Source organism: Danio rerio, chromosome 16 (genome assembly GCF_052040795.2).
Source record: "Danio rerio strain M-AB ecotype USA chromosome 16, GRCz13ab, whole genome shotgun sequence".
Classification (NCBI taxonomy): Eukaryota; Metazoa; Chordata; class Actinopteri; order Cypriniformes; family Danionidae; genus Danio; species Danio rerio.
The window spans coordinates 7,742,700-7,762,477 of record NC_141036.1 but is presented as its reverse complement, the minus strand read 5'-3'; the positions used below and the strand labels follow the sequence as shown (position 1 = coordinate 7,762,477).

Sequence of the window (19,778 nt, the reverse complement as noted above, 5' to 3'; positions counted from 1 at the left end):
ACACGCGCACACACACACAACTATACTTGTATCTGACTGTTTGTTTTTCATCTTGGTTCTTTGTTTTTTCCTATTTGTATGTTTCAAGTTCATTTTGTGTACCTCTTTTTTTTCCTGGTGTTTGAAGTGCTGTTGTGCATGCTCAGTTGAAGCACGCTACCAATCTTAGACCAGACAAGCTAATTCATGCTTTTATGACATCTAGACTAGATTACTGTAAGTTGTTATAGTCAGAAGTTGTTAAACCTTGGAAAACATGAGTAAACCGATGATCTTCTTGCTGCTAATTACTGAGCCACTGTGTCACACTGTACTATATTAATTCAGCTTTATTAATAGTTTAGGCAACATTAATGAATGATAGGCAAATGTTTAGATGATTTATGTACAATAAAGTTTGTAAAGAAATATTTTGTCTTTTAGTAGATATATTACGAGAGACTTTCTTTATACGAAACAAGTAATTCTAATTGGATCAATAGAAGTTATTTTTTATTTTAAGTCAAGTTTTTAATTACAATACTGTCAAATTCATGCTGCATAAATCCATAGATTTGGTACAAAATTTTGTGCAGAAATAGCACAAAAAAAACCCTGCAGATTCCGCCTGGCCCTGCTCATAAGTCGTTCTCCTGCATTTTGTTCACCACCAAACAACTGTGTGAAATGTTAGATGACTAAACAGGTCTGGGGGAGGGGCGGGTGTGTGAACCGCAAAAAAATTTTAAAGAGTTATTTTTCCCATACGTAATCAATCTAATTAACGCATTGACAACTGACAGCAGTTTTGATACAAAGTGACATCACCGACTTCAAGCATGCATAATATATTTTAAAACAGTTTTTAGCTTTAAAAAATTAAGTAAATTCTTGTCTTGTAAAATATACAGTTTATAAGCCCCCCCCCCCCCCCCCCCAATTATTGTTTAACAAACATTTGTTTCAACACAATTCTAAACATAAAAAGTAAGCCGGAAAAAATATTGCTTAAGTGAGATAATAATATTGACCTTAAAATGATTTTTTTTTTAAATTATTCTAGCCGAAATAAAACAAATAAGACTTTCTCCAGAAGAAAAAAATATTGTAAGTAAATTGTGCAATTTAAAAAAAAAAAGTCCTTGGTCTCTTAAAATCATTTGGGAAATATTTGTAAAATAAAAAATAAAATAAAATAAATAAATACAGGAGGGCTATATATTTTGATAACTTTACAGTTGAAGTCAGAATTATTAGCCCCCATTTGAAATGTTTATTATTTTTTAAATATTTAAATGCTTAACAGAGCAAGGAAATTTTCACAGTATGTCTGATAATATTTTTTCTTCTGGAGAAAGTCTTATTTGTTTATTTCGGTTAGAATAAAAGCAGTATTTAGTTTTTTAAACACCATTTTAAGGTCAAAATTATTAGCCCCTTTAAGCTATATATTTTTTTATAGTCTAAATAACAAACCATCGTTATACAATAACTTGCCTAATTACCCTAACCTGCTTAGTTAACCTAATTAATCTAGTTAAGCCTTTAAATGTCACTTTAAGCTGTATAGAAGTGTCTTAAAAATATCTAGGCAAATATTATTTACTGACATCATGGCAAAGATAGAATAATTAGTTTTTAGAAATGAGTTATTAAAACTATTATGCTCAAAAATGTGCTGAAGAAATCTTCTCTCCGTTAACCAGAAAAAGGGGAAAAAATAAACAGGGGGGCTTATAATTCTGACTGTATACTGTATGTATGTTTTATTATGTTTTCTGAGGTCCCACCAATACTGAATAATATCGTAGACTTACGTAGCATGAAAGAGTCATTCATTATGTTCTCTTTACAAAATTCTGACAGAGCCACATTTACTCAAGTAGCTTTTTCTAAAAATAATCACTTCAAATCAAATCCAGACACAAACACTAATGTATCTGATTACATTCTAAACACCCACTTCTGACAACCAGCTTTCACAGCCAATAGCACTGTATTTTCATTGCTTAAGATATGCGTTTCGGCTCATGCCATTCCTCTTCCTACTCTAGTTCTGAGAACGCTGACTACAACAAAAGGAATCCCTTTCAGCTCTTCCCAAAATTCTGCATTTACAGGCCCCATGTGAGCATTGGGATTATAGATGATAATTGGCTTTCTCCATTTCCCGCTGTACTATGATGTCTGAATCACTGAAACTAAAAGGGGAAACACACAGTTACAGAAACAAATCTGCTTTCAGAACGCTGAAAAAAACAACGTGATTGGACAAATCCAAATGTCCTGATATGGTCATAATGATAAAAAATGTTATAAGTAAAATAAGCATAGGGCGTACTCACACTATGTACAGTTGCCTTGAACCGGGCCAAAGCACGTTGTCCACCCTCCCGTCTCCCCAGACGGCCCGCACTCACATTACATTCGGGCCTGTGCACGCTTACGTCATAGATGATGCGCTGTTCGCTCAGCACAGTAGAGATTTCATTAGTTATATCGTTTTAGTAGTTTGGGATGCAGTGCTAGGCAGTAAAATATTTCGCCGAACAGATCCGCCACTTTTGACGCTCATAAACAATCATAAAGTCATTGTGCTGCAGGAATTAGGAGGTTTGCTGAAGGTGCAGCTGTCGTGCAGTGAGGGGTTTGCGTCTTTAATAATCTACGACAGTTTGAGTTCATTGAACAGTAACAATGATTAATTAATCCATATGAAATAATCCCGTTAAAGTCACGTCTCCTCTTTACTTTCTATCTCAGGCACACTTTTCAACCACACTACAAGTGTATCACGCCAAAGCCCAAGTGAACCGCGCTCTGGCACACCTCTTCCAACCGGGCCAGGGCTGGCCAAGTGAACCGTGCCTGAGCCCGATTCAGAGCACTTCTCAAATGATCCGGGAAAAGGGCCAGGGCACGGTTCGGCTAGCATAGTGTGAGTATGCCCATATATGCACTGGGAAAAAATTATTTAACCGACATTATGCAACCTACAGCCGGATCTCATGAGGAAACGTAATTATTTTACCTTTTATCAGTTTAGTGGTTAATTCAGTCATCCGAAAATGTATGATTTTTATAAAAAGGAAGCGTGGCACCAAACCCCACCCCTAAACTCAACTGTAATTAGGGGATGAACAAATCATGCTAAATTATATCAATGAGATTGTACAAATTCATATGAATTAGCCACTAAATAAAAGTTCCGAACTGCTCTGAGATAGCGTTGCATTTAAAGAGATGAAAAATTATTTTAAATAATACGATGGCTTTTTTTGGTTTTTGAGATTATTCATAATCTGCCAGCCTGATCTCACGAGAAAACGTAAGTATTTTACGTGTTGTCAGTTTAGTGGCTAATTCGTACGAATTCGTACGAGTTCAGTCGTAAGAAAATGTACGATTTTAAAAAGGAGGCGTGGCACCTAACCCCACCCCTAAACCCAACCGTCATTGGGGGATACGTAAATCGTACTAAAATGTACAAATTAGATTGTACGAATTTGTACGAATTAGCCGCTAAATGAAAAAGTTACGAATTGTCGTAAGATTGTGTTGAATCTGCTGAGAGATTTTTTTGTTTGTTTTGCTTTAGTGGTTTAAAACTGAAAAGAACAATACCACCTTTTTACACCGTTTTTAATATTATCTGATTATTTACAGCTTAATACAACTTACTGCCAAACATCATCAAGAGACAAGAAAAGTGTGAATAGTGTGCTGCAGAGATTACATCAAATATTTTTTTCCATATGGCTGTGTAATTTATACAATAATGCGTCAGTTAATATTGACTACAGAACTTATTTTTACTCATAAATTCCTCTGAAATCCCTTCATTTTAGGTTTTCATTTATGTTATGATGTAATCCAGTCAGATATGTAGTTTTTAAAATGTGGCTGGAAGGGATCTGTGAAAAACATTTGTCAGAGTACACAACCCGACAAAAGACTTGTCGCCTATCCAAGTTTTAGGAACAACAAACAATAACTTGACTTCTAGTTACAGTTTTTCTCAGTCGCTTTGGTGCGTTTCTCACAACACTAGTGCATTTTGGCACATTTAATGATTTTCTCAAAACAATTAGTACAAACTGCAAAAGCTAGCTGATAACCTGCAAAAGCGCGTCCCATGCTCAAAATTGATAGTTCATTCCGCAAAAGCAAGTATTCATGTCAATCAAACTGTCAGTATCATCAAAATGAAAGTCCTGACACCATTGTTTATGAACAAGATAGTCAAATGGCTTTGTCATGTTTTCATCATGACTGTTTACTCTCTACATTTTTTCAACGCAAAAAAAGTCTGATTTTAGTGACACGTCCTGAAAATGCTCAAGACAGCACTGTATTCTATTTGCACAGCCATTTGAAAACTACAGTAAAGTTAGACATCACTACATTTAGTGAGGAATCTGAGTACAAGACACTGAATATGTATGTTTCACATTTTTACTCTGCATTTGCTCTTTGCAATCCTAATTTATTCCCAGCAAAAGAATTAACACACCCTTATTTACGACAAACATAAACTCCCTTTAGGTAGAGCTGTGCACAACTGTACACAATATTGCAGTACATATTGGAACTGAGCCTACAACATACACAGGTCTGTAAATCATTCATCGAATTGTTCAATTTTAAAGACATTTTCAGGAAAATAAAGATTTAAATTTGTTAAAAAAAATTGCTTGTTAGATTTTGACAACTAGTTCAACATTTTTGTATGTAATGACTCAAGTAATGAAATGAGGATTATTCGTTTTATATAGTTTATTTTGACTGACATGACATAAGCAGATGATAATGTTCTAAACAGCAGAGAGTTGTATGAAAGCAATTGATGCATGTCCAAAAGCATTCGCAATTTGTTGAAAGGAATGAGAAACTGCTACTAGGATGTGCACAAATGACTAATTGTTTTGAGAAATGCTTTAACTGTTGTGCAAATGTAAATAGTGTAGTGAGAAATGCACCAAAGTGACTGAGAAAAACTGTAATTAATTTATATCAGAAGTGGTCTAAATGAAAGGCAAAGGCTTTTAGATTACACTTATTTTACCAAAATAAAATATAATTATGCCTTGATTTGTAGTGATTTAATTAGAACAGTAAGGTCTGACTTTGCTTAGACAAAAGTCTTGTCATTTAACAAAAATACTGTTCAGTAAAGTCATTGTGCAGTTAAACAAAAGAGTTAATATTGTGTATGACTCCCATGAGCTTTGACGACTACATCCATACATCTCTGCAATGACTCAAATAACTTATAAAGTCATCTGGAATGGCAAAGAAAGCCTTGCAGGGACAAAGCCGATGGAAAATGAATGAATGAATGATATTTACTAGAGTGAAACCTTTTTTTCTCTCTATTACAAATCAAAACAAATCAGTAAAAATTGTAAAAACGTACACATTTGTGGGAAAAAAAAGAAGAAAAACAAGCTGAAAGAAGTGGTGGCATGGGGGGTCATAATCATCATCGTCCCCTAAATGATCAGAGCACCTCGGGGTCCCTCAGCACCTGTCCATTAGGGCCGGGGTTAATGACAGGTTGGCTCCGTGTGAGCGAGAGGTTGAAGGGGGTTCTGAAGAAAATTAGAGGGCAGCCCATGTTGGAGAAGAGAGAGTTTCGTTGTTTGTTCCCTGTCGCTCGATCCCTCCTCCTCCCTTTCTCGGCAGCTCAGTTCCAGGTGTACTCCAGGTTTGGGAAGGCCATTCTGATCGGACGGAGGGGAAAGTTGTCTTCTGACACCTCGTATAACTTAATAGTCCTTGCCTTGAGTTATGGCCTCGGAGTTCTACTTTATATCCCAATCAGCAAGCATAGGGGGAGTGGACGACACAAGAGTAAGTCTGGGCAAAAGAGAGAGACATGAACTCTGTCCGCTTCCTCATTAAATTAACTTCAAAGAGGGTCTTCGAGTCGGTCAAGTCTTCACCTACTTCCCAGGGAAGGAGGAAACCAAGAAATGAAGGAAATGAAGAAATTAGTTTTTTTTTTTCTCTCTCTTTACTGCATGCACCACAACGAATGTCTGCAGGAGAGATGACAGAGGAAGACGCAGAGGAGGAGAGTGCCTCCTCTGATCTTTTAAGTGACGGGTTTACTGGAATCTAGGATAGCTCTTTATTTAATGAACACATGAAGAGTGCTCGGGACCGCTTTGATGTCCACTCGCCGCCACACAGCAGAGACGCCTCCCACCCGTCTTCCTGTCCCTGAGAAAACTAATGGCGCTCGCCCCTGCCCCCCAGCAGAAGACCGCTACGCTGGAATAAACAGGGGGCCTGGATGAGGGTGTGTTCACACATGAAATCAGAATTATAAGCCCTCCTAAATGTTTAGCTCCCTGGTGTATTTTTTCCCCTAATATCTGTTTAATGGAAAGAAGATTTCAAAACATTTCTAAAAATAGTAGTTTTAATAACTCATTTCTAAAAATGGCATTGCCATTTAGCAACTGCTTAGCAACCACCTAACAATGCCATAAACGTTTAACTTTCTCAAGCCAACATCAAAGTTCGTCAACGAACTTTAGGTTATAGTTTTATTTTAGTATGTTGATGTAAACAGTCAGACTTTGAAGATTACCATTGCACTTTTTCCCCCCCAGTGGATTAACTTTAGATTAATTAGCATGGATTCATTGTTAACCTAAAGAACAACATTGCGTTTTAGTAAAATAAACATTGTACATTTTGAGATAAAATCCGAGAGCTCCCTCATCATTCATAGACAGCAACAGTCCTAAGATGTTCAACGACCAGTAAAGGAATGTCAAAACATCCCACGTGACTTCAGTGGTTCATCTGTAATCATACGAAGCACCAAGAAGACTTTTGTGCAGCAAAAATAACTGTAAAAACGACTTTGTTCCTCGATGTCTTCCATATCAGATCAGGGAGTGTGTTTACAGGCAATACAACTCTTCCGTGTTGCACTGCTAACTCTAATGGCAATACATCGTATTGCCCATAGTAAACGCAATATATGTCCTGCGGCTCTGCTGGTGTTTGTTTACGGCACCACATGTAGATGTGGCATACATATTACACCGTTTTAATTCAGTTTTACGATTTCTTTCTGGACACTTCTGGATATTTCTTGAAATGAAATGCATACGGTATGGATGTCAAACATTTAGAATCTACATCAGAAAATAAGCATGATCAACATGCCATCGGTTTACATTAACATTTTTAAAGGTGTTTTCGCACATAAGTTGCTTTGTTACGAAACAGGAATTAATCCTGGTTTAATTTGCTTTCACAAGACAATATTTACTATCTGACCAAAGTCTTGTTGTCGATCCCAGCTGTAAGAGCAACAAATAATAACTTGACTTTTAGTTGATAATTTGGAAAAGTGGCAGAAGGTCAAATTTTCCTATGAATCATCTTTTGAACTGCATCTTAATCGTCACAAATACTGCAGAAGACCTACTGGAACCCGCAAGGACCCAAGATTCTCACAGAAATCAGTCAAGTTTGGTGAAGGAAAAATCATGGTTTGTGGTTACATTCAGTATGGAGGCGTGCGAGAGATCTGCAAAGACAAGACATTTGTGCAGCCCATTACATTACAAACCACAGGAGAGGGCAAAATCTTCAGCAGGATAGCGCTCCTTCTTATACTTCAGCCTCCACATCAAAGTTCCTGAAAGCAAAGAACATCAAGGTGCTCCAGGATTGGCCAGCCCAGTCACCAGACTTTAACATTATTGAGCATGTCTGGGGTAGGATGAAGGTGGAGGCATTGAAGATGAATTATAAAGTAATTAAAGTTATTTGAGTCACTGCAGAGATGTATGGATGCAGTCCTCCAAGCTCATGGAAGTCATAAACAAAATTATATGACTTTATATTCTGTATTGTACAATATTTTTGCTAAGTGACAATATTTTAGTCTTAGCAAAGTCTGACCTTACTGTCCTAATTTAATAATTAAAAATCAAAGCATTATCATATTTTATTTTGGTAAAATAAGTGTAATTTAGAGGCCTTTGCCTTTCATATAAGCCACTTCTGATACCAAATGATCAATTAGACGTCAAACCACAGTTCAGTTATTAGTAAAGATTTCAATAATTTGGGCATTGTGATAAATCTAGGATTTTCAGGTTGTCCTTTTGGACTCTTTATTTTATTCTCCTTGCTTTCCTAGATATTAAATAAACAGAGAATATAGTTTTACAGTTGAGTTATGTCATTTAAAAGCAGGCATTCTAAGCTTTCAGTAGACTCACGTTTCCCGTTTGTGTGAAAAGGATTAGATGAGTTACAGTTCATTTTCGGATCACGGCAGTAAATTTTTAATTATAAGTTTTACTAAAATCACATTTTGTTTTTATTATGGGTGCACACAAGTAATAAAAACAAGTTACAGTTTTTAAATATGTATAAAACCTTATGACAAAAATAGATGCAGTATTATGAGTTTGTTTGACCTAGCTTTAAAAAAGACGTATCGCCCACCATACAGAAGCCCTAACAAAGTAAAAATTGCAACAAAAAAACAGAACTAGCCAACTAGCAAATTTTATTTACCTTGTATTAGGGCTGGGCGATTTTTCCGATTTTTTCGATTAATTCGTATTTATGTTTTAAGACGATTTAATTTTGAATCAAATCGAGAAATCGCGATTTTTAAATATATATATATATATATATATATATATATATATATATATATATATATATATATATATATATATATATATATATATATATATATATATATATATTTAATACATTATAATGGCACCAATGCGCTTTGGTTCACTCTCTGTATGAAGCAGGAAACCTCTCGGCGACGTGCCACACAGCACCACGCAATGGATTTTAGAATTCTAAACAGGTTTCTATACACACACCGACGCTGCCCAGTCACGATTCACAAAGCAGTTCTCATTTCAGCCGGCCCACAGAGCGCCATCTGATTAGTTTCATGTTAAATATTATGCGAATGTGCGCGTTTGGTGTGTAATAGTTTAAACTGTCATGTTTAAGAGTCAAGTCATGTAGGATTTTACTTGTTGCATTAGTCTGTGTCACGTCTGTGTGGATTGTCAAGACATTCCCACATCAAGTCGATAAACTCGATCTTAACATGTATGAAGGACGTAAAAGCCTGCCATGTGAAAAACCGCGACGATCTTTTGGTTTGAACACGAGTAGAAGTGAGGGACTGTAGCAGTGAAAATGAAAGTACCCGCCCCCATAACGTCATTTAGCGGACCTAGTTGAAAACCAGACAGATCAGGCAGCATAATACAGAGAGTGGAGCAAAGCTATTTAAAAGGGGGAAAAGAAAAATAGATTAAGTATATTATTTTATATTAGACACATCTGGTAGGCTACTTGTATTTGCTCCTGCTATACGTCCACAACTTCACACATTGGGTTAAATTAGGCTTTACAGTTTCCATGTTCAGTCCTTTTCTTCCGCTGTATCTTTTTAAGAAAAAGGCAGCAGCATTACAACCTGTCATTTAATCAGAAGACAAAGTCAAAGCTGAGCTGACAGCCAATTTTTCCTAGGCTCAGCAAAACTTGCAAAAAATACCTCTGTATTCCTGCAACTGCAATATTTACACAAATATTTCTTATTCAAATCTTCAGCAACGCTATTTAACTCGTGAATTTGTTTTACATTAATTTACACCTTGACCTATTTTTGTATGACATGGCCATTAAAAATACAATGTTCCTTAACCAGATAGTTTTTTAAGTTACTTTTAAAGAGAGAGTTACTTCAGTCATGTTGTTGTAATATTTTGAGAAGACTAGTAACACAATAAAAAAAAAATAATCAAAATCGTAAATCGGTCAAACTTTATAAAAAAAACAGATTTTTTTTTTTTTTTTGCTAAATCGCCCAGCCCTACTTTGTATTGTAATGCACATTCAAGTAAAATGTATTATTGGAAAAGTAAAGGTGGTGAATGGATGTATTGTATTGTATTGTATTGTATTGCATTGTGATGATTTCATGAAAGGGGCTGTGTTTAAGAAACTAAATAATTGAAGAAATCCAGTATTTCGTCATTTTATCGGATGAGATGATAATTTTATTCTCTAAAATGATTAACCGCATCCCTTGACAGAGCTCTGTTTCCAATCCACGAACACAAAACATGAGACACGGCGTAATTATAAAATATCGTTTTAATTAAATGCAGTTTAAATTAACCTAGCAAAGACAGAATAGCATGAAAAGAACGCAAATGCACATTTGAACCAACGTCGTGTTAACCGCGTTATTAATAGTGACATAGTTGCAGCATCTCTATTTCTGTACTTACTCAGAGTCGCACGAGGAATGATATAAACGTCTGAAAGTTTGTACACAAACAGCATTGTCTCAAGAACAGTCTGCCGAGAATCCGCCTGGTGGTGGCGTAAGCTCTGCGGTTTCTGCCCGCTGTCTCTCTGTCTCGGTCTGGGGGTGAAACACTCACCGATTCCTCTAAACGAATAATCACTCTCAGCTGTGTGTCGTCTGCTGCACTGATCTACAGTCCCCCACATCCCCCCTAAACACAGACAGCCAGTCTGCCTACAGGTTGTAAATAAACGGTTAAAGAAAAAAACACTGTAAGGTTAATTCGTTGGAAAATAAGTGTAGCTTCTGACTTACTTCTTATGCAGCGTGTCCATTTCGATGATTAAAATTTGGCTCAGAATGAACAAAACTAGCAGAAAAAAATCATTAGAAGAAAGTAAACCATATCCTTAATGGAGTCCGGGAAAGAGAGCCTTCGTTTGTGCTGTTATCCCCTGTGACTAATCACCCCGTGGCATCATCATCACCTCTGCTGAGCTGTGTGACCCCTTGCAAGGCTGCCAAAACCAGACACACTGACACATTTGATCCGGTATATATGAAGTCATCAAACTTTGTCACCTCAAATACCTGTTTTTTTTTTCTTGATTAAAGTTTTATGCAAGAAATCCATTCATTTCACACGTCATCTGACCCGACTGCATCCCTAAAAACCATTGATAATCAAGCCCCTTTAGCACTAAGTACAGCAGTTTAGTGGCCTCATTAAACACCAAACGGGATCCCGGCTAATAATTAACAGATCTGAGTCTAAACGTAGGTCGCTCACAAATTAGAGAGCGGGAGTGTTAATGTGGGAGTACAATCACATCAAGCTTGTGCAAATGTATGAATGTAAGAATTTTTTTTTAAAGGCAGCAAAGAACACGGGACCCCCGTCTGAGAGCTCTAAATGAATTCTTTTTTAAAAGTGTCTTCGTTTTGTGATTCTGTTTGGATGACCATCACTCCCAATAAGGCCACTGCAGGGATGAGAATGAGAAAAACAGGAAGGAATGGTGTGCCATCAGACTGTCTCTGCCTTTGTTTTACCCGTGCTTCTCCATCATCCCAGTTGGATCATCTGGAATCAGTCACTCGGTGCAGGGATGATGCTGATGTGGAGAAAGTTGTCGGGGTGGCTCAAGTGTTCACTTAGCCACTGGATGGGCGTCTCTAGCAGGGGTTCAATGCCGTGAATCATAACCTGGAATTTCTTTGGCTCATCTGAAATGAATGTGAGAAAAAAAAAGGACACAATGAGGAATCAAGGGAACTGGCAATGTAATGGTTTCTATAGACTTGATCCATACATAATAAAAGCACAAATACGTAACATAAGTTTCAAATATGGGTCACCATATGTGGCTAAAAATCTTGATTTGATTTGATAACTGATTTGATGATTGATTTGATACATACATTTTTATCTCTATTTTGGCACTAAGTAATAATAATAATAAGAAGAAGAAGAATAACAACAAAATACTACTATTAATATTACTACAAATAATATCAATAATAATAATAATAATAAGCATCATCATCATCATCATAATAACAATAGCACTATTAATAATAATAATCATCATCATCATCATCATCATCATCATCATCATAAACATAATAATAGCAATAATAATATTAATAATAATAATAATCATCATCGTAACAATAGCAATAATAATAATAATAAATAACAAAAATACTTATATTAATATTACGACTAATAATAGTATTATCAATAATAATAATCATAATAAACATCAATAATAACAAAAATAACAATAATTATTATATTAACAATAACAATAGCAATAATATTATTAACAATAGCAATAATGATATTAATAATAATAACAGTATTAATCAGCATCATCATCAAAATTATCATCATAATAGCAATAATAATAATAATAATAATAATAATAATATTAATAATAATAATAATATAAATAATAATAATAATATTAATAATAATATAAATACTAATAATAATAATAAAAATAGTAATAATAAGCATCATCATCATCATAATAACAATAGCACTATTAATAATAATCATCATCATCATCATCATCATCATCATCATCATAAACATAACAATAGCAATAATAATATTAATAATAATAATCATCATCATCGTAACAATAGCAATAATAATAATAATAATAATAAATAACAAAAATACTACTATTAATATTACGACTAATAATAGTATTATCAATAATAATAATAATTATTATTATATTAACAATAACAATAGCAATAATAATATTATTAACAATAGCAATAATAATATTAATAATAATAATAACAGTAATAATCAACATCATCATCAAAATTATCATCATCATAATAACAATAGCAATAATAATAATAATAATAATAATAATATTAATAATATAAATAATAATAATATTAATAATAATAATATAAATAATAATAATAATAATATAAATATTAATAATAATATAAATAATAATAAAAAAAATAATAATAATAATAGTTTTCTGTTCTTCGGGTTTGATAGCATTGGCAAATTTACTTATGAGTGAATTCACCATGTCAAGTCAATTTTAATTATAAAACACTATTGTCTGCCAAAGTGCTGTACAATTCAACAAGACGATAATATGAATAAAATGAAGAAAGTTAACAACAAATGACTAGACGGGACTGAACACATTAAAATATCAACAAACAAATTAATCAAATGTCACAAAATACAAACAAGTCTTCGCCTTCGATTTGAAAACTGAAATGGAACTTTGTTGTACCTTGATGCACACCCTGACATGCACCAACCAAAAATTACAATTACACATTGCGGAAACGGAATGTAAGATGGCAAAGCAATGCCGGTAGCCCGAGTGTGTAACAAGTCAAGTCCCACATACAGCTAGAGTCAAAATAATTCAGCCTCCTATGAATTTTTTTTTCTCTTTCCGAATATTTCTCAAATGATGTTTAACAGAGCAAGGAAATTGTCCCAGTATTTCCAATAATTTTTTTTTTCTTCTGGAGAAGGAAGACTTGTTTTATTTCAGCTAGAATAAATGCAGTTTTTCATTTTTTTTATAAGTAATAAACATGGGGGCTAATAATTTGGGAGGGCTAATGTTTTAGTTTTTTTGACTTTCTAAAAGTGAGCATAATCTTGAGGAATCCTATTGTCAGCAGAACCTTGATCATTACTGCTATTCTCCAGTGCTTCATCATCTCCTGCACAGGCTGAATTGACCAAGTTCACAATGTAGCCAGCAACACGACTGGAAAATTGAAGGAAACGCTAGAGGCAGTAACATTACCCTGTTGACCTGCAGAGGTTAAATGGCTAATGCAGTTGGAGGGAAGGAGTTTCGGTTTGACAGCAAGTGATGATTCAGGCATCAGCATGTGCGCTAGATGACCTTCTCGCACAACTGAACTGCACTGTGACCTACTGGCTCATTTGCAAATAAGGAAGATGAGCAAAAGCAGTTTGGCTCTTTAGAAGCTTCAAGGAAACCAACACTGAACCCTGCGTGAATCTCAAAGTTTCCCTGATGGATTCAAACAGCTAAAGCGAACACCCTGCTTTCAGACAGACACACAAAAGCAATTCATCTCGTCGATTCCTTGTAGTCCATTTATCATGAGTCTGATGAGTTGTAGCTCTGGGCTGGAGAGCGTTTGGGACACAGATAACGTGGGCGCAGGAAGGAACCACTCATAATAATGCGTTCTTTTGTTTGTTAAATGAGTGGTCAAAAAGGCACGGCCTCTGCTTTCCCTCTGCCCCGCTGTCAGCTCAATTATCCTTAACTAGATTCATGCATCATTTACGCTTTCATTAGGAAGAGCTGTCGATAAGGTCAAAATACACAAGCTTTTTTCTCTTTTCTTCTTGTTTTTTGGTAGTTCTAATACATTTTTTTAATATAAAAGTCCCCATACCAATCATCACATGTACAGTTGAAGTCAGAATTATTAGCCCCCCTTGACATTTTTTTATTTATTTATATTTCCTAAATGCTTAACAAAGCAAGGAAATTTTCACAGTATGTCTGATGTTTTTTTTTTATTTTTTTTTTAATTTATTTTCTTATTGTTTTATTTCAGCTAGAATAAAAGCAGTTTTTATTTTTTAAAAAACATTTTAGGGACAATATTATTAGCTCCTTTAAGCTAATTTTTTTTAATAGTCTACAGAACAAACCGTCATTATACAATAACTTGCCTAATTACCATAACCTGCCTAGTTAACCTAATTAACCTAGTTAAACCTTTAAATGTCAATTTAAGCTGTGTAGAAGTGCCTTGAAAAAGATCTAGTAAAATATTATCAACTGTCATCATGGCAAAGATAAAATATATCAGTTATTAGAAATTAGTTATTAAAACTATTAGAAAGGTGTTGAAAAAAATCTCTCCGTTCAACAGAAATTGGATAAAAAAATTAAACAGGTGGGCTAATAATTCTGACTTCAACTGTACATTACATGGGAAATTTGAACAAACCACTGTTGGCATGGACTGTTTATATAGGTTGTAGTTTGTATGTTTGTTTTATGATTATTATTATTATTTAAATAATTTTTGTGATGCCTACTGGGACGCAGTGGCACAGTAGGTAGTGCTTTTGCCTCAAAGCAAGAAGGTCGCTGGTTCGAGCCTTGGCTGGGTCAGTTAGAGTTTCTGTGTGGAGTTTGCATGTTCTCCCTGTGTTTGCGTGGGTTTCCTCCAGGTGCTCCGGTTTTCCCCACAGTCTAAAGTCATGTGGTACAGGTGAATTGGGTAAGCTAAATTGTCCGTAGTGTATGAGTGTGTGTGGATGTTTCCCAGAGATGGGTTGCGGCTGGAAAAACGTGCTGGACAAGTTGCTGCTTCATTCCGTTGTGGCGACTCCGAATTAATAGAGGGACTAAGCCGAAAAATGAATCAATGAATGAATGAATGAATTATGCCTACTGGTATTTTAAGTGGATCAAAAAAGTGTGTTTTTTATTGTCCAAAGATAAGTATGGATGTTGTTCAATAGTTTTAAAACTACTTTGATGAAAGCCTTTGTGCGGTCGCACAGCCCTCGCCAGGGTTGATGAACACCTCTCAAAAAAAATTTCACGCTTAACAACTATAGTGAGACGCGATCCAGCAGTACATCCTTGATAAACTCAGAGGAGCGCATGACAGTGTGTGGCTGTCTGTGTGTGTGGCTCTGCCTTTCTGTGTGTGTGTGTGGTCATGTAATGTGTGCTTTTAGCGGACGAAGGGCTGTTCAGAAATGCTAGGTAAAACAGGGTGGGGATATGGATAATTTTCGTTCTAAAATGCCATTTTAACACTAAGACGTATTAGTGTAAACAGGGCTTAAGTGTGTATTTTCCACGAGCGGGTTTGCAACAAGGGCGGAGCGGAGGATCGTGATGCCGACTCAGCAGCATGTTATCAGTTGACCATCGGCGATTGACGATGTCATCGTCTATCGACCCAACCCCAGTGCCACGACTCCTTTTAAAAATCGTACATTTTATCGTACAAATTAGCCACTAAACTGACAAAACATAAAATACTTATGTTTTCTTGTAAGATCAGTCAGTTTTTATACCAACAAAATACCAATGGCATTACAAAGCAGTGCCAAAACACAAAAATACATTAGAAATCTAAAAGTTTAATCCTTCCAAATAAAAAAATGCACATGACCATATTCTCTGTGCTCTGAATGACTACGTAAAATTATTTCACCCACAGTGACATTATATTTACACAAGTTACTTAAAACATCGAATTGAATTATATTAAATATACTTTCTTTGCCTTTGAAAGGACTTGGTAACACTTCATTAAATACAGGTAATGTATTTAGCAACGTAAACAAACAATTAGTAATACATTTATAACTGTATTTATTCATTTTTTTAAATGTTATTTAAGTTAAATAACATTAATTAATATTAACTCACAGTATATAAACTAATGTCAACAAACAACTTTGGATTTTAATAATGCATTGAGCCATGATTAATAAATGCTATACAAGTTTATTCACACTTAATATTAGTAAACATATTAACTACTAAACCATTATTCCAAAGTGTTACCAATATCTTTGTAAAATTGATTGTAAACAGCATTAATAATCCATGATGTTGAATAATATAGTCAGCTTTGTGATAAAAAAAAGAAACACAGTAGCTGTTCATTGCATCATCTCCTCAAAAAAAAAAAAAAGACGACAGCTGGAAGGTTCTGTAGTTTTTCAGGTATGTCAGAATGGACTTTTGCTCAACAGGAAAAAGTGAAGAAAAGAAAAAACTCACGCCTCCCACAAATACCAAGAACATGGAAGCCGAAATCATGCCGAGAGTATCTTCTTAAAGTGAATATGACTAAACTGATGACCGCTTCCAATGCAAACACACACGCTCTCATGAAACCAGATGTCCACGTAATAACGGAACTCAAATGCAGGGTTATTGGAATTAATGATTACAAAAAAAAACAAAAAAACATGTAACATGATAAGAGTTACGATACATCTTAAAACCACAGATCTGTGTTTCTTTCATTCTGTCAAACTGTGACGGTCAAACTGGACATAAACTAAATCGAAGTAAGAACTTCTCTGCTCATCTGACCCTGATTTTGATGTCACACGGTAATAGTGTTGTGATGAGAAAAAGGAGGTAAGTCGTTTCCTGAAATTCTTTTTCTCAGTGTGTGTGTGTGTGTCTGTGTGTTTCTGCCCCCGTAGAGTATGTAAGGGTGTAAGGTGGGAGCGTCCCCAGTGTCACTCTCAGAATGAAACAAGGGGAATTTAAACACTAATTTATATAGCAAATGAACACAACTACATTTCTTTCGGCAGTTATGACAAACGCCCACGTTCTGAGTCCGGTCTGGACGTCACTTTCGTTGTACTAACATTGTAAAAGGACCTTACCATTCACAAACCGGTTTTAAAAAAAAAGAGAGAAAAAGTAACAAAAAACTGCATTCAAACCTGATTTTCTGTACTGTTATGGAATTATTAATAAACTCATACAGTCCACATACTAATTAAAAAAGTCTATTCTGCTCAGCAATGCTGTATTTATTTTTTTCTGATCAAAAATACAGTAAAATTGTGAAGAAATTTAAAAATTATACATATATATATATATATATATATATATATATATATATATATATATATATATATATATATATATATATATATATATATATATATATATTAAGTGTCCTTAACTACTATGTACTTGCATCAAAAAATAAATACATCGTACTTACTGTGTTCATAATGTATTTGAGAACACTTGTGGTGCTCGTGAGTTGGTATAGGAGTTGGGTTATGGACAGGTTTGGTGGTATGGGTAGGTTTAAGGGTGTGTTGAGGTGTAAGGTATGGTCAACAGTGTATTTACAAATGTAATTACAGAAGTTAATTACAGATGTAGTTACATACAGGTATTTAATCAAGCATAAGTACACAGTAAATACATATATTTACACAACTAATACATTGTAACTAATTATTAATTTCTGTGTAAGTACAAATTAGTTAAGGACAACTAACAGATATTTAATATTTCATTTATTCTACGCTGAATTATTGTTTTCACTATCATTAAATGCTGATTCACTGTTCTGTTGTGATTAATTATTACTGGCTTTCCATTATTAAAAGATTGGTTTACCTAAAAATGTACATTTTTACTCACTATTTACCTACCCTCAAGTGATTTTATGTGATTTTAAGTGACTTTAAAGCTTTATAAGTTGTTTTATTATGTTGAACACAAAACAATATTTTGAAGAAAGCCTAAAGCCCATTGACTTCCATTGTAAGAAAGTAGATACTCTGCAAGTCAATGGTTAGAGGTTTCCAACATTTTTCTAAATATCTTCTTTTGTGTTCAACAGATGAAAAACATGTTTTGAAACAAGCGAAGGGTGTTTTTTGGGTGAATCAACCCTTTAATTCTGATTCTCAGAAGCATTTTATAACAGAAAAATGATTACTTCAACCGATATGTTTATCTTTTTAAGATTCTTTGATGTAAATGCAGCATTTATATAAAATGTTTCTGTCACATTTAAAATCTCGGTGACCATAATTTTTATATAAATACATTGCATATTATAAAATGTCAAAATATTGAACAAAAAATGAATCTGTTAATTATTATGGATTGATTAACATGAAAACAACAAGGTTTTTATAACTCCATAAGAATAATTAAAGTTTTAATTAAAGTCAAAACAGTACAATTGAACTTACAGATACTATATTTAATAGGCTGTGTGTACGTGTGTCGATTAAAGTTGACCGTAAACATAAATAAAAGTTACGATTTTATTGTACAAATTATAGCTGTTTAAAATATAAAGCAATCATCTCTGTTCAGAAGCAGGGCTTGCAAAATTTCAAAATCCGGGGTAGTTTTTCAGGCAGGCACTCTTCAGTTTTTGGTCCAGAAAGAAAAGACATTATTTACTAAATAAAAATAAACACATAAATTTACTAAATGAAAAAAGGTAAGATGGCATTCATTAAAGGCTATATATATATATATATATATATATATATATATATATATATATATATATATATATATATATATAAATTAATTTTTAATTGTCCCTAAAAAAACATGCGAAAACTTGGTAGGCATATCTTTATTTTATTTTATTTTGTTATTATTATTATTATTATTATTACTTGGTACCGAAGTTAGAGCAAACACTGCTTTAATTCTAGCAGAAATAAAAACAAATAAGAAGAAAAAAATAAATACAGGAAATACTGTGAAAAATTCCTTGCTCTGTTAAACATGTTTGGAAAAATTTGAAATGGAAAACAGGAAAAAAATAATAATAACTTTGAGTTCTATAGTACATTTAAATAGCTACAGTATGTGACTACTTTTTGTTTAATTTTGTTTTTACAGGCGTGTGTTGGCTTGAGGCCGCAGGTTCCACTAGTGACAATATACAGCCATATTGCACTGCTACTTGTGTGGTGTTGCGTTTATACAACAGTTTGACGGCCTAATCATGTATATAAAAAAAAAGTCGAAATCACAGAAAAACTCAAAATTCCTTTTGCATGAGGACATACTTTTTCCGCCATTTATTCACATTTGCAGCTGATGTCAAAACAGCAGAAACCGTTGCTACTTCAAGAGCGAAAAGAGAGATCGACTTAGAATGTCATTTACCTGTTCTGTAATGATTTGATCTGCTGTAGTTTAGAATTATGCTGAGTTTTTGTCACCTAAGAGCTTATTATGTGGTCTCTCTCGCCATCTTGTGGCGGAGCGTCAACTGTCTTTGCTCTGCTCAATGACAGATTGATGGCCGCCGACACGCTGTATCTCCGAAATCATGAATATTTAAAATAGGCACTATCCTTAGAAATAAACTGCAGTTGCAATCTAAACAAATATTCTTGCGTAAAAAAAACCCTCAAAAGTTGTCCAAC

At 34.3% G+C, this 19,778-nt stretch overlaps 2 protein-coding genes across 4 annotated transcripts in view; one reads left to right on the top strand and one right to left on the bottom strand.

Moving 5' to 3' along the window:
- Positions 1-19,778, top strand: part of foxo6a (forkhead box O6 a) — a 134,908-nt gene that overhangs the window by 25,040 nt on the left and 90,090 nt on the right. The window lies entirely within an intron of this gene.
- The window catches only part of atg5 (ATG5 autophagy related 5 homolog (S. cerevisiae)), a 32,343-nt gene continuing 22,699 nt past the window's right edge, over positions 10,135-19,778 (bottom strand). For all 3 annotated transcript variants that reach the window (NM_205618.2, XM_087285669.1, NM_001009914.2), the window contains 1 exon segment: positions 10,135-11,536. In NM_205618.2, the coding sequence (NP_991181.2) occupies positions 11,400-11,536 (137 nt within the window). In that variant the 3' untranslated portion in view covers positions 10,135-11,399.